General features: G+C 42.7%; 1 protein-coding gene across 2 annotated transcripts in view; it reads right to left on the bottom strand.

Annotated features, from left to right (window-relative positions):
• Nucleotides 1–24,956, bottom strand: part of COL17A1 (collagen type XVII alpha 1 chain) — a 42,367-nt gene extending 17,411 nt beyond the window's left edge. The window contains exons 1-29 of one of the 2 annotated variants that reach the window (XM_054071897.1): nt 24,725–24,956; nt 20,120–20,185; nt 19,360–19,404; nt 18,459–18,620; nt 16,380–16,517; nt 15,983–16,030; nt 15,001–15,036; nt 13,361–13,408; nt 12,838–12,981; nt 11,722–11,865; nt 10,889–10,960; nt 9,794–9,865; nt 9,363–9,428; nt 7,895–8,059; nt 7,487–7,576; nt 7,304–7,348; nt 6,547–6,717; nt 5,891–6,106; nt 5,241–5,279; nt 4,223–4,249; nt 3,718–3,744; nt 3,177–3,239; nt 2,898–3,002; nt 2,308–2,370; nt 1,626–1,661; nt 1,430–1,483; nt 1,000–1,035; nt 763–798; nt 310–372 (exon numbers count right to left, since the gene is read on the bottom strand). In XM_054071897.1, coding sequence (XP_053927872.1) covers nt 310–372; nt 763–798; nt 1,000–1,035; nt 1,430–1,483; nt 1,626–1,661; nt 2,308–2,370; nt 2,898–3,002; nt 3,177–3,239; nt 3,718–3,744; nt 4,223–4,249; nt 5,241–5,279; nt 5,891–6,106; nt 6,547–6,717; nt 7,304–7,348; nt 7,487–7,576; nt 7,895–8,059; nt 9,363–9,428; nt 9,794–9,865; nt 10,889–10,960; nt 11,722–11,865; nt 12,838–12,981; nt 13,361–13,408; nt 15,001–15,036; nt 15,983–16,030; nt 16,380–16,517; nt 18,459–18,620; nt 19,360–19,404; nt 20,120–20,174 — 2,266 coding nt within the window. In that variant the 5' untranslated portion in view covers nt 20,175–20,185; nt 24,725–24,956. The remainder of the gene's footprint in view (nt 1–309; nt 373–762; nt 799–999; nt 1,036–1,429; nt 1,484–1,625; nt 1,662–2,307; nt 2,371–2,897; nt 3,003–3,176; nt 3,240–3,717; nt 3,745–4,222; nt 4,250–5,240; nt 5,280–5,890; nt 6,107–6,546; nt 6,718–7,303; nt 7,349–7,486; nt 7,577–7,894; nt 8,060–9,362; nt 9,429–9,793; nt 9,866–10,888; nt 10,961–11,721; nt 11,866–12,837; nt 12,982–13,360; nt 13,409–15,000; nt 15,037–15,982; nt 16,031–16,379; nt 16,518–18,458; nt 18,621–19,359; nt 19,405–20,119; nt 20,186–24,724) is intronic. The other variant, XM_054071898.1, reaches the window with a different exon arrangement.
• Nucleotides 24,957–25,411: the final 455 nt, after the last annotated feature.

The raw sequence follows: 25,411 nt of genomic DNA, 5'->3' as shown, positions 1-25,411 counted from the left end.
CAGTTGTCCTGTCCTCCTACCAAGCAGAGCACAGCCCTAAACACAAGAGGGCGGCTTTTCATCATATTGCATCTGAAAGAAACCTTTGGTGCAGTTATTGAAAGTCCAGAAAACATTTGATTGAAACTTAAATCTAGAATGTCTTTTCTGAGTACATGGACTAATATTGGCTATTCAGAGAAAAGACCTGGGATCACAACCAGTTTGACTCCACTACAATGTCATTTCCTTGTCTGCGCTCATAGAAACACACTCTGGGTGGAAATGACGCTGCCCCACATATCAACAGAGTTGTTTTCCATTACCCACCTGCAGGTCCTTTAGCCCCCGGCTCTCCAGGAGGACCAGGTATTCCTCTTGCACCTTGTTCACCTGCAGCAAAACAGTATGAAAATGAATCAAACAAACCTTAGTGATGATACAGACTGTCAGCAATATTTGGTGCTTTGCAGTTGAAGAACAGCACTGACAGGATGTTCAGGCCTCATGATTCATGACTGTCTCTGGGCATTACAAAAGCTCAAGTGATGTGAATATACTGCTTGTGAGGGACAATCTCCCTAAAGCTAAATACAAAGATTGCTACCAAGACTACTGGATCGAGAAAGGGATCTATTTGTTTAAACATAAGTGAAAAAATAAAAACTCCTATAACAAATAATATCATTATACATTTTCAAAAAGCTAACTGGGGTTGGCTGAACACTAAAAAAATTGCACATGTCTAGGTAGGCTGTTACTCCAGGAAAAAAATGCACTGACCTGTCATTCCACGAGAACCCTTCTCACCCTGATCACCTGTAGCAGAAAAAAAATGGAAGGATTCTGTGAGATTGTTTCATTGTAAAATGATTCCAGCAAAGAAAATAACATCTGCTTCCTGATAAGAGCACAGAAGAAAAAGCCAAAGATGGATAGGATTAATACCGATGGACATTATCTGTACCTAGAGGAATCTAAAGAAATTATCCACAAAAGATATCTCATTGATCAACATACCTTTGGGTCCAGGGGCTCCAGTGGCTCCTTTCTCACCTGAAAGATATATGGATGATTGAATAGCAATAACAAGTCAGAAGGCAAAGGAGTTTCAAGGAAAATCATAGGGGAAATACAGACGTTTTGATACCAGACAAACTCAAACTGGAAATTCCTTTCCTTCAATACAGCTCCATCCATCCAACCATGTTTTCTCATCTAGACTGCTCTGTTACCTCTGTGCCTCTTGCATTTCTCAAGATTTGCCTGCAATCACTGACTAAGTTAGTTCCTTCTCCCCTTTCCTCGGTCTTATGCTTTTCTTTGCCCCTAGCATCAAACGTTAAGACCAAGTCTGCTACTTAGAGCAGTACTGAAAAAGCCCATCAGCTGGTGCTGATGATGAGGGCAATTACATCAGCTGTAATTGCTGAAGGGAAGAGAAGCTTACCTTTAGCACCTGGAAGACCTGCTTCCCCTCTAAATCCTTGTAGGCCAGGAGGACCTGCAGGAAAGTGGGATGGGGGTGTGTGTGTTAATTCATCCCACTCACCATTATTTATCATTGAAAAAAAACTATGAGAAGCTGTCACTGGTTTTGTTTTCTCTTGTGTCTAGATGCCATAGCAAAGGAATGCAGCACTTACCTGGAGGACCTTGTGGGCCTGGAGAACCCATCAGACCTGTTAATAAGGAACATGGATCCTCTTTTAGCAACACCAAAATTAGAAAATCTCTTTCAGTTTGCCCAACATCATCCACAACCCAACAAGGGTTTAGCAGATTGGAATTTTATCCACTAGAAGAATTTGCATCAGTGGCATCCTCAAAACCAGGGCAACAATCCACACAACTTAGTTCTTGTGACACAGAGGAAGTGGTTCTCCCTAAAGTAAGGTAGAGAGACTCAAGCCTTCCCTCTTGGCTGGAACACTGGGATCTGTGCTTCAGGAGGGCCCCCATTTTCTTGTAGTGTAATTTTTATTGCAGTTACATGGATTGCTGTAACTCTGTTAGAAACCTGTTAGGGATACAGAGTTTACCTTATTATTTCTGAAAGCAGAGAGAAACCAGCTGGAAACATCACATATCTTAAAGACCGGTGTTTTTAAAAAACCTCCCTGCCAATCCCCATTCTCACTAAAATTCTCCAGGAATTTACTGCTCTTAAGGTTATGTGCACCTACCAAATTAAATTTTATCTAAAATGAGGACCATTAGTTCACATTTCTGATTACTGCAGAGTGACACAAGTGAACTAGGAGGGCTGGAGTGCTCATTTACTCCTATCCAGTCTGCTAGGCTCTCTCTGTCCACCTTCATATTTACCTTTAAGGCCAGCAGGACCTGGGGGACCAGGTGGTCCTGGAGGACCCGGCTCACCAACAGCACCTGCAGAAAAAATGCATGAATAGATATAGTGGAATACTATTGCAATCCTATTTTTCCATTATCCCATCTCCTGTTATCCTTTCTCTGGAAAGTATAATGAATAATCTGCTGGTCAGTTCAAAACACCCAAATAAGCGTGCATTGTCAAAAAAAGTACAAACCCAAAACACCTCACTGGGCTTTAGTATGAGCAGCAAAATACATGCAGCTTTGGTGACTTGGATAACACGGAAGATAACCTGGACATTAACTGCTTTTGGTTCTGCCAAAACATGTCTCAAACATGTCTCTGAGACCTTGCAAACCAACACAACCGTTGTTTACCTCCTGTAAGTTTGGAAAAAAAATGCCTTAGGCCAGATTTATCTGTGCTGGGGAATGAATTGAATAATCATTTCAAATTGAATAATCATTTCAAATTGAATAATCATATTAAATTCTGTCTCTGAGGTGTTTTAGTAATTGAGACAAAATTCTAACTTTCGTCCATCTCTGCTTTATCCAAGAATGGGACACCTAGTTCCTACCTCTGTCTCCTTTTTCTCCAAATCCAGGTGGTCCAGGCTCCCCTCGAGGCCCTGGTAGCCCTTCTCGACCTCTTTGTCCCATGGGACCTTCCATGCCAGGATCACCTACAGGAAACAAATGCCTTGTAAAAAAAAAGGTCTTTGTGGGAGGCAGTGGGCAAGAGGATCCATGGCCACCGCCATGGGGGAAGGCAATGATCACACCAAGCTGGTGTTTGTATTCCCATGTCATGTGTCAATCAGTTGTGAGAGACTCAGAGCACTGATAAAGATGCTTACCCATGCTGCCTTTCTGTCCTTTTGGTCCTTCTGGTCCTTGGTGCCCAATTGGACCAGGAATGCCTGGAACAAAAAACACAACAAATGTTCAGAGTCCTTGTCTGTGTACCATGTAAGTATAACATGCAAATTAGGGGAACCTGACATGGGATTCATCAGCTGGAATAAAGAATATGTCACTTGGAAGGTGGGTATTTGAACAGGGATCTCTTTAGAAGAACACATTACCTATAAGATCACACAGAAGTTGAGCCAAGTACTCATGCAGCTGTGTGACTCTTTCAAAGGTACGCCAGGATCTTCACACCCTCAAATTAGGCATGTTTGACTAAATGGAATTTATGCTGAGGCCTTGCTTGTAAACAAGCCTCTGAGCTGTGTTTGTAGCCCAACACCAAGGTATTAATCAAGTGACCTGGTCTATGCTAAATATTGACTCTTTAGAGAAGCCCCTTAAGTTAGGTTTGCAGCGCAAAATTTGTTCTTGCCTACAGTAACGTCACTAAATGCCTTCCTTCAAAGGGGATGCACTGCTGCTCACCTGGGGCACCAGGAAGTCCTCGCTCTCCTGTAGAGAGAAAAGAAACAGACAATCACTGGGAAATAGGTCTTTCCTGTTTGTCACTTCAGCCAACCCTCCATCCTCCACAAAAAGTTTATGTTTCTGGCACGTTTTCAAGTTCTACCATGTCCAGCAATGCCATGTTGGCCCTTGTATTTATGCAATAGATTGAATCATTGACACCACGCAAAATGCTCTGAAGCGCTCTGTGATTAAACCAAGCAGAGCTTGGCTTCAGGAATGACTTTCATACAGGTGAAAGAAATTTCTAGATTCAAAGTGAGATCTGTTGTCTTTTCTCCTGTGAACTGTGAATTTTTTGTCTTTGCCCAGCTGAAAAGCAAAAAAAATTCCAACCATCACAACAGTCTTTGAACTAAAGAATGCATCAGCCTCTTTTATCTCATTACTGGAGTAATAAAAATCCATTTGCCCTTCAACAGGCTGCCAGTCTACCCAAGAAAGCAGGTAACTTCATACTCACCTCTGGGACCTTGCATTCCCATGTCACCTGAGAAAAGAGGAAAAAAAATAAAATCAGGAGAAATCCTGGACATATTTCCAATGATAACTCATTCATTTTGGTTTTCTAGTTGCTTTCCTACCTTCAATGAACCATGAAGGAATTTTAGGTGAACAGGGACGCTCACACTTGAATAGTGTGGGATCAGAAACATCTTGCTAGTGACAAACAGGATCTGGCCTTTCACACTGACACAACGTAAGACTGAGCCTCCTGCATTGCTTCTGCCTGGGATCAGGCCCTCAACAGTTTACACGCAAACTAGCTCTGCACTCTAGCAGGAGTAGGGCAGCGATTGTCCCCTAGCATTTGGGGCTGGTGAGGCCACACCACGAATACTGGGTTCAGTTTTGGGCCCCTCACTACATGAAGGATATTGAGGTGCTGGAGTATATGCACAGAAGGGTAATGAAGATGGTGAAGGGTCTGGAGCACAAGTCTTATGAGGAGTGGCTGAAGGATCTGGGGCTGTTTAGTCTAGAGAAAAGGAGGCTGGGGGGAGACCTCATTGTTTTCTACCGCCGCTTGAAAGGAGGTTGTAGAGAGGTGGGTGTTGGCCTCTTCTCCTAAGTAAAAAGTGATAGGACAAGAGAAAATGGCCTCAAGTTGTGCCAGGGGAGCTTTAGACTGGATATTGGGAAAAAATTGTTCTCTGAAAGGGTTGTCAAGCCTTGGAACGGGCTGCCCAGGGAAGTGGTCAAGTCACTAACCCTGGAGGTATTTAAAAGATGGGTAGATGTATACTTAGGGACATGGTTTAGTGGTGAACTTGGCAGTATTAGGTTTATGGTTGGACTTGATAATCTTAAAGGTCTTCTCCAACTTAAATGATTCTATGATCGCATGATTTCTTTTGTTCAAATATAACCTAGCTCTGTCTCTCTCACTGCCAATTGCTCTTTGTGGCAACATCCAGATTGTTGTGCATTTCCAGAGCCAAGGAACAGGACAGGGGAACAGAAGGACTACATGGCTATACCTTTCTGACCAGGTTCTCCTCTTTCCCCTCGGAAGTAGCCTGTAACAGGAAGTGAAGGCTGTTAGAGTGCATTACACAAGAGAATAGCTAATCACTTCATGTACAGGTATTCTTCTATTTGAATTTTTAGGCTGCAGGCAGAACAGCCTATCAAGCACAGCGTGCATTCGTAAGTAGAATTTCCTCAGCAAACCGGCTTTCTCAAATCCATGAAACTTCTGAAGCTGGGAGAACATAGGCTCCTCTGTTCTTAACCTGTTTCCATCATCTACTAAGCAGAAATAAATCATCTTTCCCTTGCTAACAAAAGTAGCATGAGAAATCAGCTGTGGGTTCATTTTTCTGTGTAGATCTATGTAGTTTTAAACTGTAAAACTTACTTGCTATAGCAAACAGAATACATCCTGTCATGAGACACACAAGGTGCTTTCTTCTCCCTTTTCTGCTGGCTTCAAGGAATGCACCACCAGTGTAAGTGGCAGCACTCTGAGCTCCAGCACAGCTTGTCTGTGAGGACAGGTGAGGACGCTATTTTTCACAGATTTCAATGCACTCTAAAAGTTCTGGTCTTTAGGTTCTTGGGCAATCAAATCCTCCCCCACCCCTTTAAATAGCGTGGTCTCATGCAGCATCACATACATTCTGCTTACCTCGTTCTATTTCCTTGTTCAGTCTGCTCTTCACCATCAACCAGACTGACTCATCATTTTCATAAGAGAAGGTTGAAGAGGGTGAAATACCATGAAGAAAGTCTACTCCTGCAGCATCCTTTTCTATTTTGAAATTCCCTTGGTTCCTTGCCAGGAGGCCACCATTGATTTGTTCCAGATTTTCCACACGAGATTTCAGCTTTCTCACTTCATCCGCTGGAAGGTTGAAGTAAAATGCTAGGGAACATACTGCCACGGATGTATGCCCCAAATACCTACTTCTAACAGCAGGGATGTGGCAATGCTGTGTCAGATAGCTATGGCTAGGGAGCTTTTTAGCATTGTATCTTTTCTTCCTAGCATGGATATGTGGAGTTTAAAGGACAACTATGGATCTGTTGGTATCTGAGAAGACCTCAGATCTCATTTTTCCTATTCTACTCACTCCAAGACTATATAACTCCTCATTAAATGGTTATGTTCTTTATCTATTCTTTCTGCCCATCTGCCATATCTTAGTGGCTGTCATCACCAAGCCGAATGTGCTCCTCCTCAATTCTCTGGCTTGGTACCTTTGGTACTTGGTTGCTGTCAGCTTACACTCTCAGTTTGTCTTTCTATCCCATTGAACATTTTATTCCTCAATTATTTCTTACCCAGAGCAATGAGTCCAAAAAGCAATCCAAGGAGAAGCAACCAGGCCAGAAGCAAACCCAGGAGCCATTTCCACCAGGTACAGCAGGAACCACAGGGACACCAGGATGGTGCTGATCCAACTGCACCCCCCGCAGATCCAACTGCACCCCCCATATCACCATTTCGTATTTCTGGAAGAAGAAAGGGGCAGTCTCCAGGTTAATGAAGAGTTCATTGACTTCAGAGACAAGATCTCTTAGAACAAGGACACAAAGCCTGATCCATTATACAAAAACTAAGGAGAAAAATCTTTACACTCCACTCCGCACATAGTGGGTATAATTCTAGTTCCTGTGGAACAGCATTCCCAATGGGAATTCCAACAGGGAACAAGAGTGCATTTTAAAATAAAACCTGGGGAAATGTGATCCCCTTAGGGTCATTTTTTGTAGAATTTTGAGCAATAAATGACAATAATAGTCAGCATGGTCTGTCTGAGCCCTCTCCTCCCCATAACTTGTCCTGGTAGCAGGATGCAGCTATCCAATTCCCACAGCAATTGGAAAATACTCCCACTTACCCACAATCAAATCACTGGTACCAATTTTTTTGGCGAGTTCTCTGCTCATTACAGACAGAGCAGCCTTTTGAACATTCCCTCCCTCTGATGTCATCTCACAGGGATTGCTCATGCCACTCAAGAGCAACTGCCTTTTTGTATATCGTGCTTTTGTATATCGTGCTTCTTCCAAAGAAAGTCTTCATTTCATCACTTACCTGCATAAGTTGCTTTGTCCCTTGTTGGCACAGATTTCAGCCCTCCTGTTTTAAAAGAGGTAGAAGAGGTTTTAAGCAGTCTTTCTATGCATGATTAACTTAGAGCACACACTAGAAAGAGGAAGGTAGTAATGGAGGCAGAGGACAAAGTTCTACGGCTTTTCCACAGAGATGAACTCTTACCATTTGCATCTGATTTTAGGCCAGTATCTGTAGCATAAGAGGAGGAAAATCCCTGCTTCTCTTTCTTCAAGGTGTCTTCTGCAAAGGATCCTGTAAAGGAACGAAATATAATGAAAAACATTATACCAGAAGCTCCACCAGGCCTATCTTTTTTCCATTTGTAAAAGCCATATTTTCTATTGGGAAGACACAATAGCTCTGCCTGTTTAAACCAGATACACTTTTTTGTTTTCAAAGTTCCTAGACATAGAGTTGGCACTGACAAAGGTGAACTGCCTGCCAGAGCTTCTTGTTTATCTTGCAGGGGTTTGAGTTGTGTGTTGTGTCCTGAACTCTGAACTCTCACTATGATCAGCCTGTATTTCTCCACCCTCAGCATATCCACACGTCCTGAAGAAAAGAAGTTACCTCCATTAAGCCCAGTGGTAGATGCACTAAAGACTTTGCCGCTGTCCTTTGTCATGACCAAGAGCTCCATCTCCTTCTTTGCTGGAGCATTCTCCTTCTCCAGCAGCAAGAACTTGCAGTCTTTGCGCAGAACGTCATCTCCTTGGGAGCTCAAAACTGTTCCACCTGGAATGTTGGTTAAGGATGGGAAAAAGGAGGAGTGAGTGTGGGCCACTAAGTCATAACTACAAGCCACAACACTTTTGTTCCTTAAAATAGGTGGTCCTGTTATGATTAGTAGTCCCCACTGCTATAAACACTTAATAAAAACACACTCGTCACTGAAGCTAAAGAGGACAGCTGTATGTGTCATTAGATCTCTTTAGAGATGTGTATTTCACAAACAGGGAAGCAACTTCTGCCAGAGATGGAGGACATCTGGAATTCAAGCACACACAGAAATTATTTGCTCAATGACCTTTTTCCTTCTCAAACACACTTACTAAAGAATTGTAGAAACTTAGTCTGAGACAGACTTTGAGTGTCATCAGAGCCAGCACAGCTCAAGGAGGAATGCCCTTAGCAGACCTACTCTGTCAAGCACAAAGCACCCCATATCCTTGGGAGCCAGGCATGGTTACGTGGCATTGAACTGTAGCTTACTAAGGTCGGGCACAGGCCAAACAAGGCTCAAAAATGTTAATGTGGTCACTCTTACACCAATAGGCAGCACCAAGCATGCCTGGAATGGCGTACGAACCTGAATTTGCACACAAAATGATACAATATTGAAAATCAAGATACCAGAACGGTAGTATTCTATTACTACAGCACAAACCTGGATTAAACCTGTACTAGAAATTTTATCATAACTTCTGTGGTATTTACATCTATTTTTAAGCCTCATCTTTGAGAGGCTTGGTTACAAAAGAAACCTGGCTTCTTTTACAAACACAAAAATGACTAATTTACAGCTTTTAGTTGCAGAAAAAAAGCTGGAAAAGATGAATAACAGCCATTCAAGGATGTAACGCCAGTAGAAAGGCCTCAACTTCTTTCATTAAAAAAAAATAAATCTGATCATGTGTAAGTCTATTCACTGATTTTTGTGTGGCTGAGACTGATACATAAATGACGTTTAAGAGCAACCTTGAAAAGGTTTTGGCTTCAAATGAAGCACAATTTCACACATGTGGTCTTCCATCCAGTTACCTACCTGTTGAGCTAAACCAACTGCAATTAAATCATCAAAGTTACCACAGAGTGGGGAAGATCCAGATCAGACCAGCTCATTTGCTTATTCTTACCTTCTGGCTCATTTGCTTTCTTTTAAGAAAGTTACTGATGGGAGACTTGGCTAGTGATGAGCTAGTGATGCTCCTGAGAAGCCAAGTATAAGTGTCACTCAGCTGGCTGAATCTCTAATTTGTTTTTATCACGTTATGCTTGTACAAGGCCATGCCTGAACAACTGTGAATGGCACACTCACCTGCTGAGGCAGACACACCAGTACTTGCCATGTTGTTGCTCTGAGAAGTGTTCTTCATCCCATATGCTGCAACAAAAACACTGGAGAATTAAAGAGATGAAGGATAACACAGTATCTACACACACCGATGCTGGGCCACACACCATTACAAAACCCTTTTCTCATTCAGCGTACCTAGGACAACTCAAACAAACAAGGGCTTCCCCAAACAGTAAATCTCTAGTGCTTACATAGGCACTGGGAGCTGCTCCTGCACATGCAAAGAAGGGGAAATGCTCCTCAATATCCCCTCATACCACACTGCTCCACACAAGAAGATGGTAATGAAGAAGCCTCTGTTAATATACACTTTCCAGTCACTATAAAAGCCAGAAGAAGGCAGCACACATTGATGACCCTCACACGTTCCCTGGGCTTAAATTGTTTCTGACCTGCGGAGGCTGCAGTGGCATTCTGGGTGAGGGTTGAAGAGCCTGGAGACAGGTTGTTTTGAACTCCAAACACTGCAAAGAAAACACATTGCAACCGAGGTTGTAGCAGTCCTGCAGGGCAGGTGGTATTCTGGCTGAAAACAAACCAAACACAACAATAATAATAATAATACTACTGACAAACTCTCCCAGGCAATTTCACCAGCCAGTAGAAGGCATCACAGTCCTAAGCGTTTCTGTTCAAAGATCTTCAGATCGTCCCTCTAAAATGTTTTTCTTTCCTTAGATCACTTTGCTGTATAAGGTATTGTTGGCCCAGGACAATAATGGTGACCATTTTAAAACATTATTTCAAGCTGGATTGCGAGGCCACTCTCCTGGCTGCATGGACACTTCTGCAGGTGGGGCTCTTGGGAGAAAGGTAAATTCAGAAAACTGGCTTGGTCTGACTAAGGGAGATTTGGCACACAAAGTACTGCCCAGAGAGAAGCAAATGGCTTGGAAGGTGGCACCATTGTTGCCAGAAACAGTTTGGCAATATTAGTGCAGTATACTGATGTCTCTCACACACCCTGCTCTCTTTGCAGGCCCAGTCAGAGACGTGCATGATGGCACTGTGCTGTGCAGACACGGTGTGCATGACTGTGAAAGGAAAAGAAGTGGTTTAGCAACACTGAAGAGACCCTGCCAGAAGCCACAAGCCAGCTAAAACAAAAGGAAGTAACAGGGAAAACTGGTAGAGGAGCAGCGGGCCTTTATGGATAAGGACACATAAGTTTATTTTTAAGGCATTACTCTGAGTTGTCCTAGGAAATAAACAGTCTGTCCTAACAGGTGTCTTTCAAAAGACAGATTATTTTTTTTGGAAAAACTCTAGTTTTCCTGCTTCCCAGACAGGAACTAACACCAGCTATACAGCACCGATTTTGAGTGAAACCACCATAACCAAAAAATAACCAGGGTGTACAGACAAGCTGCTAACATTGAGATGAGGAACAGAAGAGAAACAGGGTGACGTAGGTATTATTTCATTGTACTTGTCTGCCGGGACTGTGGTGAGGTGAAAGCATGAAGGGAAGAGGAATAAAATCTGACCTGTAGAGGAGGAGCTCAGGCCTGTGTTCAGAGTATGATTGCTGGGAGCCAGGTTGTTCGGAACAGCAAAAACTGCAAAAAGAGGAAGTGAAATGTTTTTACTCTTCTAGAATTGGAAATCCAGCACCTGAAGGTCAGTGGTACAATCACAGAAATTAAGAGTCAAACACTTGGAAATGCAATTAGTGAAAATGCACAATAATAATTGCACAGAGGAAAAATCTTGAAAATTGTGATACAAAGCCACTCTTCTACTGAACTGACAAAGGGGAGAAAATTCTACATCAGAGAAGCTGCGGTCATGAGACAGTTGAAGAAAAGAAAGCTTTTATAAGTATGCCATTGTAAAGCTTTCTAAGTTTTTTCACTGCAGCTGGGAAACGCAGCATCCCTGGCATTGAGAAGTAGGTCTTACAAGGTATAAGCACACTCAACAGTTACTAGTTACATCTTTAGTGTATGAGGACTGAAGGGTTAGGACTAGTTGTTCTTACAACGGGCCAGGATAATCCAATGATAACAGGAATCTAAAACTAGTTTTGACAGGGAATGTGAGCCTGACGTCATTAATAAAGCTATCATCGAAGTTTAGTGACAGATCAGGCAGTCAGGACAACAGATCCTCACGAGGACAGATTTTCAAATACACAGTGTAGAAGCAGTGAGTATCAAGATACAGAAAGTCAGAGAAAATTCAAGCATATCCTCTGCCATCTAGATCCTTCCAACATTTTAGTTCTTCTGCTGTGCAAAATAGAAGCACTGCTGTTGACCCAGTTTCAGGATGGAGTTACAGCCTTCAAGCCTGGGCTGTCCAGGATACCTGAACATACCTGATCCTGTAGAATGAGACATAGCATTGATCAAAGAAGAGCTAGTTTGGTATCCGCCAAGGGAAGACCTAGCAGGCAGAGTGGAGGACCACATGTACGAAGGGAGGGCAGTATTCAGTATGGTTGTATCATATGTCCCCGACACTGTAAAAAAACCAAGCACAAGCGGTTTTCAATGAGACCAGACTTACACCATAGCATGCATTGTAGGCTTACACGGCAAATAATTTTATCTGCCTTAAATTTCAATTATCCTTTTGGGGTCAACACAATGACTTCAGGTCAACATGATAGAACTAATCACAAACTCCAGCTGATTACAGTCCATCTGAATGTTAACCAACGGAATAAAGATTGACCTGATAGCACAATCATTAACAAAACACCTTGAAGAGGTGCTTGTAGATGCTGTGATACCAGAATAAAAAGCCTCAGTCTGCCACTGTGTTAATAAATCATCCTGGGCCATGGGGCATATGAATTTTGCTTTCCACATGTGGCTCTGACTGCTTCACTAGTGTATTGAATGAAAATCCCCAGTTTTAGACAGGATTTCAGCCACGTGCCAGAAAAAAGGTATTGCTTGTTCCTAGATACCGGTGGAGGACAGTGGAATGAACGTGAATACCATGCCTCAAGCACTGTGATGAGGCTTATAAATAATAAAAGATGGTTATATTATATTATGTACCACTTCTATTACTATCAAGTTCTAGTGATCTCTGAACCATCTGGTGTGGCAAACAAATAAAACACTGATCTAAATTCTGTCTTCAGTGCTATCTCCACCTTGCTTGGAGATAAGAGATCAAATTTCTTTAAGACATGTTTGGTTAGGGCTCTTGTCTCTGCCAGAAGCACCTCTGAATTAAAGCTGTTGGCAGCAGGAACTGGCTTATTTTTACAAAAAGCCATGAGAAAGCTACCTGAGCTGGCTCCTGTTAGGGCAACATCTGGACAGCCCTTCAGCATTCTGACCCTTTTTCTGTATTGCCACCACTTGTCTAGGATACAGACCATGCATCCTTACTAAGATGTTCTTAGCAACTGGATATTTTTTACAGCAAATAATGTTTGGAATGGCTCCAGCATTGCTAACCACCCTCTGCCACGTACCTGACTGAGAACTCTCAGTAACCATCTTTGTCTCCACCACAGCCTTTTTTGGTATCGGGAGCGTACTTGATGGTGATCGGGTAGGGCTGCAGCTGGCTGATCGACTTCCTTTCAGCAAACGCTTCACGTCATCCAACTCTGTCCCTGGCAGGAAAAGCAAGTGTCCAAACTCACCCAAAGCCCTTGTTCTGTAATCTTGCTCTAGCTAAACCATTCAGTGGAATTTACTTGTGACTGTCTGTGAAGATGTACTTTCTGGGGGTACCTTCTAGGGGTGCCACTTATCAACAAAGCTTCAGGGCCTCATTTCTGGGACTAAGTATAACTACATCCTTACAAGACCACCATCTAACCCACAGCACACTTTTGTTCAGAGAGGAGAGACAAATGAAGATTCTTAACAGGAAAAAAAGAATGACATGCTTCTATCTGTCATCATGAAGATTGGGCCCCAGAGACACCCAGAGCAACAACACCCTCTATCTTATATCTGATTCCTTAGAATAAAAGCCATGGCACTTACATCTGCCAGAGGGAGAAGCGCTCTGCAGCCGGACTCGTATTTCACTCTCTGGGAAAAGAAAAAGCAGATCATGAATATGGAGTGAGATGCATCTGTGCCCTGGGCTGGGAATGAATCTTTAGGATAAAGTGAATTCCTTCCTTCTTGCTGCAGATGTTCCATCTTGCTGTCTTGCTGCTTGATCTGAGTAGCACTCATGGCCCATGTGAATTGTTTATAAATTGGTTTGGGTGACTTTTTTGGGGGGGTCACACTTAGTTACTTTTAATTCCAGAGAGCTATATTTTACTCATTGAGTGCCTCTGTTGAAGTCAGTAACACTGTTACTGCCAGACATATGAAAGGCCTAATTATGCAGTCCTCAATCACACTGATACTCCCACTCATCACAATTATCATTATTATTGTCCTTCTGAACAAAAACAGAGAGAGCCAAAGGATACACAAATTCCCTATTACTTCTTGGGTAAAATCCACACTCTCGTCTCTACAATGGGCTGCACGATTTAGTCTCTTACAACCTGGTAACTTCTCTTTCATCTCACTTAAAACCAGGTCAGTTTTAAGCCAATATTATCACTAGGTACTCGATTTTATTACTGAATTTTACTGTCCAACACAAGAGACTACAGAGACTCTTGTGATTTGGTCAGGGCAAGCCTTTAAGCTTGCTACCCACAAGCAAACTGGCCAGTCAGGACATGTGATACATGCTCCTCAAGATGAAATCTGACAGTGTATGCACTATAAAAGAAACACCAGCTTTGGCATTCATGTGGAAAAGCTGATGGATTGGAATTATTTTCTGAAGTAATATGAGAAGCTGGACCTGATTCTCTGGAGTCTGTTTTATTATGTATGGCGTAGTTCTGCTAGGAGCACTGGTATGTAGTGTGTTCGAGGAGACTGTGAAGATCTGAGATAGAATAACTGGTAACTGTGACAATCTCCAAAAGGAGTATGCAAGACTACACCTAGATTTATATCCAATGCTAAAATTAACTTGGATGAAGTGACATTATAGTTTCTTCTTCAAGCAGCTGGGAACACATATTACAGTCTTACAGAGCAATATAATCCTGCTTTCCCCCACGCTATAAATAAGTTATTAGAAAAGCTGAATGATTTAAACAACACAGACCTCTACAGAGAGCGGGCTAAACAGACCACAGCAAGCCCATAATTTCCTCACCATCTCCTGGCTACCAGCATAAGATCATTTCAGAGCATGGCCTTATGGTTTGTAAGATAGATTGCAGAAGGAGGAATGTGAATACAATTACTGTAAATATGTCAGAGGCAAGTGACAGAGCGTGAGTGGACTGACTTTATGGTAGTAAACAGATAAAATGGAAGACTATGTCCTGTGCTCTCAGATGTCCAGGTCCCAGGTAGATCCTTCTTTCTGATACAGTCCAAACCACCATGACCTTCACTAGAGTCAATTTTCACATCAAGCTTCTTTAAGCAATTGCTTATAGATAAGTGGTTCACATCTGCGGTGCTGTAAATCCATGTACCTCATCTTACTGCTCTGTGCTCAAACTGGTTGATTCCAGCTAAGGAATAGGTCCATTTAACACACCTTGAATCACACTGAAGCAAACAAAGAGAGCTTCTGAAAGAGTAGCATCACTCACCTCGACTTTGGCTTCTCCCTCTTGTGGAGGCAGATCCTGTGAACCACAATGAGAGAAAAGCAATATTAGGCTCCACTGCCTGTGATATCTCTAAAAATGAATACGTGTCTCTTCTTCAGAGTGCTCAGATTCTGACAATAACCTTATTTACCTGGGGCATTGCTTGGGGAATTGAACCTTAGAGTTCTTACCAGCTCCCCATTAGACCACAAGACATCTTGAAGAATAAGTAGCACCGTCAGCATTTCTGGACCAACCGCTGCTCCTTTTGTACACATAAATGTTGTTCGCAGACGGCGATCTCCCATTTCAAGGGGCCAAAAGGAAGTTATTAGACCTGTGTACTCCACTGACTGAGGCTGGACACTGGGAAACCCTGCCTCCTCTCTGAGCCAGAAAGGCTGCCTGACCATATCATTTCACTCTTTGCCCTGAGTAAAATTGGCAGCTCAGAGCTTGGACAACGAAAGCTCATACCTTCTGGTGATGTTCAGTGCAAATTTATCATTTGGTAGCCAGTTCCTCTTTCCATATTAACATGTTGAAGCTTAGAAAAGAGCTACTGGAAAAGTATATCCAGCAATGGCTTAAAATGCTAAGAGTCTGGGCTTTCTTGCTTGGAGCTGTTCTCACAGTTATAGGGGGTGGGGAAGGAAATGTTATGAAGCACCCCATGTCTTTGCTCTCCTGCCCATGTCCTGTGCCTTATGGGGAGCATCACAAAAGCAGTTGAGGGTAGCAGATATACAGTATGCCCACTCTGTTTGAACGTCTATCAGCTGGACACCCTGCTGTCACCCGTCAATGTAAATCCCAAATAACACCTCCAAAGTCTGGAGGACTTAACCTGCACTGCCTGCCTGAAACAGAGGTAAGCATAGGTAGAACAAGGCACAGCAAAGTGCAAAACAGCACCACCATAGTCATCAACTCACATGACCTTGCCATAACACTCAGAGGAACAGCTCTAAAAAGAACATACCGAACTCTTTTCTGGGAAACTCAGGAGAAGAGTTGGCACTGGAGCTTCCTGCAAAGAACAGAAAGGTGTTCATTAATACTTTGCACAAGATCATTAAAAGCTTTCAAAACACTGTAAGTTTCTAATCTCAGCATGTAAAAAACATTTCTTTTTAAAAAGAGAGATATGTAAGATTACATGAAAGAGCTGCTAATGTCTTTCAACAAAAATATGTCACAACTCCTTTTGGGAATGAGCATTACTATAAACAGGACTTAACCATTAAAATGTGTCCCTGATGGCTCATTTCCTAGCAAAACTACAATGGGATTCTTGTGCTCTTTGGGACAATCCTTCATTAATGCATCTGCATAGTGCACTAGACATTGCCTCCTTTCTATGACAAGTTCTGTGATACCTTCATATGTTGCATGGCGGTTGACATAGGTTTTTCTTTCAAATGTTGAGCCAGGTGATTTGGTGAGAGTAGAATTGGGAGAATGGGTTTGTCTGTAGCCAGAGGACGATGATGTTGAATTCAGTCTACCACTTCCACCTACAGGTAAAACAAAATGCCCACAGCAAACTGAAGATATGCCTTGGATGTACATTCTAAATACCCTGGGTGCTTTATGTTAACTGTCTTCTGACCTGGACAAATTTGCTTTGGTACCTCAAAACTAGAGATGGGCAAGAACCACATTTCAGTCTAAGTCTGACTGCCCTCAGCATTCAGCACAGAGGGGAGTATTGGTTATCTCTGTGGTTTCAAAATAAATCTTGTCAACAATATATATGACAAAAAGTTTTGGCCTAGGGGGATGAATGAGCCGTCTCCCCTGAGCAGGAATAAATCTGGCTCTAAATGGTGCTAGGTTTTGGTTTGTATACAGATCCACCTGTAAACTCAAGTGTTATATAACACAGGCCACAAAAACTGGAATACTGTTAAGTGAAACTCAAAGTGCTGAAGGATGAAGTTCACTAGATAAGGCAGACATGAGTCCACTTCTCCACCAAAGCAGCTATCCACACTCTCACTTAGTCATGCCTTCATCACTCCATTTTCTGGAGGAGTGATCAAGGTGTGCATCAGACCCTAGGCAGCCTGGAAATATTTAGACAGAGGAAAGAACTTCCCTCCTAATTCACATCAATGCTGTGGAGAAAGAACTAAGCTGCCATAAGTAATGCATTCATATTCTTGTATGAAATCCACTGCTGTAGTATGATGAGAGTGCAGCAAAAAGGGAGCCCTGTGGTAAAGTGCAACATATCCATGCTGATCAGCAGGATCAGATTGGATATTGTTTACCCATCACAGCAAAAAGAGTGTGCCCTTGTGATCTCCACAGAGTCTTCGCTTGCCATCTTTCCCATGTCCAGGGATCTGTTTGTTCTGTAACTTTTCTACTTAATTCAGCAGAAAGAACTATTGTCACAAGTAGGCCTCTGTTGGAGGCACTCTGCAAACAGAGTGGGAAAGAAGAGATTGGAAAATGCTCTGGGAAACTTCACGAACTCATTATCTCTAAAGTTCAGATTCTTTTCCTCCACATGCTGAAAAGAAATAATAAGGAAGACTGCAATCCTTCAGTTGTCTGAGTTTGCAGGGCTGGGTTTAGCTCTCAGGCTGGTGCCAGTCCAGACAATTAGACTCTCTTCACTCGAGTTGCTTCACATCTGCCCTGAGGCAAAATGATTCCACACTCTGGCTTTTAATTGGTGCGGAGGCGTCTTCAGATCTATTGGGTATGGCTAATTCTCCTGTTGAGCTTCCAAACTGCACTTCACTCCTTTTGGTTTGTCAGCTCTTTTAGAACATGGAGGATGTTTTCAACAAGGATAGTTATACAGTTTGTCCCACTGGGAACAGACAGAAGGGCATGCCAGAAACCTGGTTAGGGAGTTTATTCTTCAGAAACCTTTGCTAAGACAATCTAACAGCTGGGCAAAGAATGCTGTTAGAGAAGAACGCATTCTTTATGGAGTAAACAGCACATACTGATATAACATGTCCAGAAAATCTGTCAGACTGTTTAATGTGCTAAAGCCATGGATACATACACACAAGAAAATATTTTCTAGGAAATTCTATAACAATATTCTGTCTCCAGCAACATCAACAAAAAGATTAATCAAAGCTATCTTTTGAACAAAAGTGGTCAAAAAGTTTGCAATTTGGAAATCATGAAAGAAGGGAAATTTGTTTTCTGAATGACTTCTTAACAACAGCTGGGATGGCATTTTTCATTGTTATTCTCCTGAAACAAAGTTTTCCCTGTGGAAGATAGGAATTTTGTGATTTACTCACCCATACTCACACCTGGCATTATGGAAGAACAACCTTTGCTTTGAGCAGTTACCACTTTCACTTTCTTAAATCCTGTTTTCCTTATTTCTGCCTCATCCTACTTCCCTACCTTGAATCTCTCCTCAGACCATTTATGCTGCCATTCCCTCTGTTTCCTCACTGTACAACGTCTTCATTCCTTACCTGAAGTCACGTAGCTGCTGCTATGCGTGTAAGACCTCTTTTCCACTCCGCTCCCTCCAGTGTGGGATGATGTTTTGAGCCCACTGCTGCTCCCTCCTTCTGGGAGAGATGAACACAAAATGAGACAGTCTCTCAGGATAAAAGATGAGAAGAGAAAGGACACTGCAAAACAAGGCAGGGGTTACCCAAACCTGTCCTCACACTCCATTACAAGCATATCTTCACGTCTGGTCAGATATCAGAACTGCTGAAAACTGTCTTGGGAGAGCAGATAAGCATTCATGCTGCAGACTCAGCAGGTTTGTAGTCAAGTTTTCCTCCACACATGGACTGAAGGATGCTCTCGTTAACCCTCACCATAAATGATATGGTGTGATTCCTTTCCAACCCAGCTGCAGGGAGCTAATTAAGAATGGGGTGGTATAAAGAGCATGGAGGATCCTTCCCTACATGTTGCACAGAGGTAGAAATCACCCATGACATCTGAAATTACCCAAAGAGATTCACTCACTGTTGTCAGCCGGTAAGATGACAGGGTAACAGACCACAGCCCCACCAGTGGAGGCTACAGACCCATCAGTTTTGACTCTTGTACCCAAAAGACAGTCACAGGCCCTATATCTGGGCTCACGCCCTTTGAGAGTCTGCCCTACTTGTCTTAGAGGACTGTGTGTGCAGCTTTTTTTTCCAACAATACTCAGATAGCTCCCACATACCGTTCCTTCTCTCCACTAACAAGTATTATGGGAGAGACATTTCTGAAAATAGCTTCTCTTTGGGTGCAAGCCTTTCCACACTAAGACCTGCTGTACCCAGAGATTTATGAAAATAATGCAGTCAAACACCATGGAGGGGCACAGAACACTAAGTAGAAGTACTGTAATGACTGACAATTACTTACTGGGTGGTAAGGACGTCAGCCTTGTGGTTACAGTCTCTGTAATAACTGAGGAAAGAAAAAGGTGCAGAAGTAATGACATGTTAATATAGCCAAACAAGATCCATGTTCTACTGCATTTTCATGTAAAAGTGTGACTTATTCAAAGATGATCGACTCATTTAAAGAACAGTCCCTTAAGACCACGCTGCTGGGGGGCTGTAGTCTAATTAGCACACATTGTGCATTTGCTTGCAAGCCTTTCTCACTCTGCAGTAAGGAAGAATACCGCTGTCATAAAAGACTTCTTTACAAAATCCATGTAAAACATGGAAGTACCTGGCACTTCTGAACTACAGCTCTTGCTGTAACAGCAAAGCCCATGGTCACAAGCTTACAAGCTTCCTACTAGCTAATTCCCATAATGCCAGCAGGAAACATCTTCTATTTTACACATGGCCAAAAAAGATATCTAAAGAACATTTTCTAGGCCATGCATGGCATTGATATCAGAGGTAGGAGGAGAATCCAAATATCTGAACTAGTCACTAGAAATGTTACCACAGGGAACAATCTCTGTGGTTAAACAAACAGGTCATGCTATGTGTTTCTAAATGTCTGATCTTGGTCCATTCTGTTCCCTGTTCTGACTTTAACAGAGACCAGGGACAGGTGCAGGATTTAGTTCTGGACCTGTGGTCAGCATTCAATCCCTTACAAAGCTGTGCATCCACTTGTGGGATTCTTGTTGTGTGACATAAAAATGAAAAACAGTTCTCCTTACGTCTTTCAGTAACTTCTGATCCATCTTGTCTCGTTTTCTTTGTTACAGAATCCATACCATTGCCACCTGCAGGGAAAGCAGAGAGGCTGCACTCAGAGCTCTGTGAACAGAAGGAGATGACAACAGTTCCCCATAAGTCCCACCAATTTTCTCCCTTCATCTGGGGACTAGACTGCCCAGAAGACATCTATGCCAGGGATTTTACAGTGCCTTTCCAGAGCCACTTGAGAATTACTAATGGACCAGCACTACTTGCCTACAAAACTGGATGCTGCACAACACAGCAGAGCTGAAAGATGGAGGGGTTGTAAAGTCAACAGGTGAGATAGGGGCAATTGAAGCAAATCCACTCAGCGTTGGAAGTTTAGACCTGGATTTATATCCAGACTTTGTGGCACTATACTGTGGTCTCCAGCTGTGCCCCTATAAAGGCTTGATCAAAACAACAGGATCCAAACATCACTCCTCCACATCTGCTCTGGGCAGGACACAACAGAGTAGTATTAGAAACGCAGGTAGTTGCAGGAGTAAGCTACCTCTACCATTCCAGTACTGCCAGAAAAACCCAAGAGATACTTTCAATATGATGCACTTTCAACAGTAAAACTGTGCATTCTCAGTGTACATTGATGATAAAGCCATAGCACCAACTTCAGTGAAGCACAAAAACACTGGAGGCACCTTTCAACTAGCTATTTTTGGCAGCGAGGAACTTAAGGTGGAAAGCGCTCTATCTTGCTTTACAGGCAGAGCAGAGGTTTGGTGGTGCTGCCTGTGGCTATGGAATTTGATCTAATTTAAATGCCAGCTCAGGTTAGCATACACAGTATTGGAATCACTGTTGTGAACACTGTGTATATTTTTCATCATGACTCGGATCACTCTGTAGTCAAAATCACAATCTCTAGCAGAGGTATGACTGTCTGCCAAGGCAGAAATACCACAAAGAAATGTTGTGACCATGGAAAAAAAACATCAGCTAGAAAGGAGAACACTTTCATTGAAATGAAATACACAGTTGCTCACTCCTAGTCTCTCTAAGAACATTTCATCTTGTGTAGCCACAAACAATAAGAAGAAAGAGATTTTAATGTATACACAAAATGACAATAAGCCATAACTCTCCAATGGATTTGGAAAGTGCTTAAAACTGAAGGCCCAGTCATACCAAAAAACCTACATGCTTAGCAGGATGAGTCTTAAAAAAAAATCTTTGTGCAAAATTCCTTCCAAGTTCTGGAGCTCAAAGCAGAACCCAAGACCGTGTCCTCCAATTCAGATACCATTTGAGTTTGATCCTCATAATTCCACTTATCCATTTGCAAAGTGTCTACTAAGTAGCCCCTTTACTGTCACACTTGTACTGCCCATGCATAAATAACGACACAAGGCAGGATGCAACAGAGAATCTGCAGGAATATCTAAAGTTCAGATACAGTTCTGCCTCTGAGCAGCTCCCACTATTCTCAGAGCTAAGAGATAGTGACATTATCACTGATGCTATCAGTGAAATCACTTTAACCTCCTATCACAGACTCAGATGAACTTTGTGGAGAGCACCCACAGTGCCCATGCTCCTCACTCTATGCACCTCAGGCACTGAGCTTGGCTGAACAGCCCTGTAAGTGGGGTTCCAGTGGCCACGTCCAAGCCCTTACACAACCCTGGCAGCAGGATACTACCCGAGCCTTACAACGACTGCTAACACTGGAGATTTCTAAGGGATTATCCAGGACACTGATTCCAAGACATATGCAAGACCTATGTGCGTTAGGAGAGTTCCTCCTCCAGCAGCATGACAGTCCCTGCAAAGGACGGATTCCTCGTCATGCACTCCAAGGAAAGGCAGTACCTCTGGCACTCTTCCCTGCAGCATCGACAGTGGAAGCATCTCTCAAGCTCCTTCCCTAAAAACAGATGCTAGAAGCTGTTGTCTAGATGTCAGCACTGTTGGCTTTGCCGGTGTTTTTGGCAGGGAACACAGCTTTACATTTGGAAACTGCTCTCCTATTGCTTTGCAGCCCCAGAACTCTACCCCAGCACTCTACTTCCTTTCAGCTACTGAGAAACAGAGATGGTTATGGATGCTGCAAGAGGCCAGCACCACCTTGGAGTGAACGCATCTTCTTGCCTTCTCTTGAGAAAGGGGAATATCTTGCCCTGATACCAATTAAATAAATAAATAAATAAATAAATAAGGATGTGTGTTTGCCACGTGAATGCAAAAGCCAGCCCAAGCTCCAGCAGGTTGACCGACTTTAATATCCATCAACTGCCAGGACTGACTAATTTCACTAGCTCCTATCTGGATTCACAAAGACATAGCTGTAGGCTATGTCTGTGGCAAAGTAATAGCATTGTTGAATCAGAGAAGCCATCTGCAATTCTCTCTGAGCAACAAGCAGGAACTTGTGAAGTGGAATCACTCATACAGCACAGGTATCATAAGACAGGACAACCCTATGGCTGTTTAACATAAGCTCAAGGGCTGTAGTGTACTTGTGGCACGCACAAAACCAGGCAACTTGTAGACCTTAATGGTACTAGGGACCAAGCGAGGTCCAGCCTACCACACCTATGACACTGCTTCTTCTCTGTACAGCGCTGAAAAGAAGGACAGTAACAGCTGCTCAGGTTTGCAAGGCATGCTTAAATCTGTGCTTTCTACATAAGCCCAACACTGCAGGTTGCCTCCTGCACCCTATTCCACCTGACTACGATGCAGCACACTGGAAAGGAAGCTAAGCCAGTCTGAGACGGGACATTCAAACTCCTCTTACTATTTTAGAAATTATGTATTGTGAGAAATGGTAATGAAGTTTATTAGAGACATTTTCAAAGGGGAGGGTAATAGCCACAAAGACATATTTTAATGGAAAAATGAAAGCCGGAACATTTCAGATTCTTTTATTCTTCCACAATGTCCTTCCAGTTTTCATGTCAGAATGCTGTTAGACTCTCACAGCACATCCTTTCAGCTCTCCTCCCTCCATTAATAAGGCTCCTGCTGTGAGACGCTCCATTAGGAGAAAGAGGCACCAGCAGGTGCTGAGATTAACTATAATATTTAATGTCAGTAGAACCCTTTGATCATGAATACTCTGAGATTCAGTAGACGCTTCTAAACCATGTCACAGAATATGTTAAAAGAAAATGCCATGGCTCCCATCATATTAAATGTCTCTTCCTCTTAACAAAGCCTTTCAGGTGCCACTGTCCTGGGACTAGCAGAACTGGTTCAAAACCAGCCACTTTTACCCTACAGTCTAGGAATCTGACCTTCTCATTCTGCTTTAAATGCTGCTCCTTTCCAGTCATCTATCAAAACCAACACAGTCAGAACTGAATCAACAAAACCGTGCTTCCAAATCTGATCATTTTGTAGACTCACTGAAATTATGCTAATGCCAAGGAAGCAAGCTAGATGACCAACTAAAGGCTGGAAGTGCTGTAGGAACTAAATTCTGCTCTGCCCACAACCTGTCCTGGCTTCTTTGACACCAGTGTGTGCTCATTTGCCAGAGTACAAGCAGGAGCACTGCCCAGACCGCACTCCGTTCTGCCAAGTACCTTTCTTTCGAAAATGTGTCCTCACTGTGCCTGCTTAATTGCACTGCCCAAAGAGAAACAGGCCAAAGCAAGACCATTCTGACCTGCATAAGCTTCTTGCCTCTGGCACAGAAAGGGAGACAAACAATCTGGGCTTGTACAAAAAATATTTGCAGAACAGGGAAGTGCTATTGTCACCATTTCACAGACGAAGCAATAAGTCACAGAAGGACAAGTAACTTCCCCAAAGTCACTCTCCAAATCAGTCCAAAGACAGGAGAAGAAGACAGATCTTTTATTTGATGCTGCCATGCTCACATCGCTAGACCTGCTGAAGAAAGGATTCAAACTGATTTTCAGATCAGACTTCTCTAACTTATTGTGACAAAGCTTAAAACCACGTTACAGTTACTCCTAATCTTCTATGACAAAAATGTGGTCCTAAGTCTATAATCAGTGAGTCACTGCTGATAAATAAAACCACCTGTCTGAGACAAAACAGAGTTTGTCCATGGCAACACTAACTTTCACTCCAAAGCAGCTCCAGGTATTCTCAGGACTAGAGATCAATTCCTTAATATCTCACCCTGAACCCACAATCTGAAGCTTCAACTTTCAATCATTATTCCTCCAGCACATTTCAGGTCTGCTCGGGTTTTAAAACAGCCAGCAGATGATCTGCATTTCCCCGAGCTGGTACCCTCAAGCAACAGGGAGCACTCAACTAAACTTTATCTATTTGCACTGCAGTTCCACAAAATGCATTAAAAATGTACCTAGAGCTTGGCTTCACATTTGTTATCTCCCAGCAGGCATACTCCTTTCACTTGATACTCCTTTTAAAAGAGATATATTAACTGGCAAACACAAAACCACAATGACCCAGCTCTTACACAATCTTATTTTAACATTGTATTCCCTACAGAATAAAGTAATATCTCCTCTATTTTGCCTGAGAATACAGCCTTATTCTGCAAGAAATCTGGAAGAGAAAATAAAGGATACTTTTTTCTTCTTTTTTTTTTTTCCCCCCCCCCCCCCCGTAATGTAACTTACCTGGAGTGCTTTGGTTACTGAAATGAAAATCTGTATTTCTTCTCAACCGTTTCCTTTCTACCAAAATTTGCTACCTACACTTTATATCATATCCTTCCAAAGGTGTGTGGAATCTGAGTGATCATCCAAAAATGTTCACCTCTTCTTTATTTAACCTGTCTTATTCTCACCCTTCTTCTGCTTTCCTATTCCCGTGCTCTCAAACAAGTCCCAACAAAGGCGTGTCGCGGTTTCCTGCCGCACCCTACCCTTCCAATTATCTGACACTCACTGGAAAAAAAGATCTGCCTCCAGGAATCAAACTTTATTGAAAGGAAAAATGGTCCTACCTATTTGCTCAGGTAGATTAACTACTTAGACCCCTGGCAGTCAGAGGTGTGAAGGCTTATGGCAGGGAAAATGAACTGTTACGGCACTGCTTTTCGGTACACAGATCTGAGACCTGTTTTGGCATTTTCTTACAGAAAGTCACTTAGTACCTGCTGATGCCTCTGCAAAGCTGGCTGCAAGCTAAGCAGATCTGACTGACTTTAGTACAAGGGGCTAAACCCCTAGCTGCTCAAATCAGTGGGCTGAACCAGCTTGCCAACTCCAGACATTTATGTTCTAATCAAGAGGCAGCACTATTAATAAACCAAAATACACCAAGGAAAAAGTTTCTTCCATGTATACCACCTAGAGATGTCT

This window comes from Cuculus canorus, chromosome 7 (genome assembly GCF_017976375.1).
Source record: "Cuculus canorus isolate bCucCan1 chromosome 7, bCucCan1.pri, whole genome shotgun sequence".
NCBI classification, from domain to species: domain Eukaryota; kingdom Metazoa; phylum Chordata; class Aves; order Cuculiformes; family Cuculidae; genus Cuculus; species Cuculus canorus.
The sequence above is the reverse complement of the archived record's forward strand: the minus strand, read 5'-3'. Positions and strand labels throughout refer to the sequence as shown.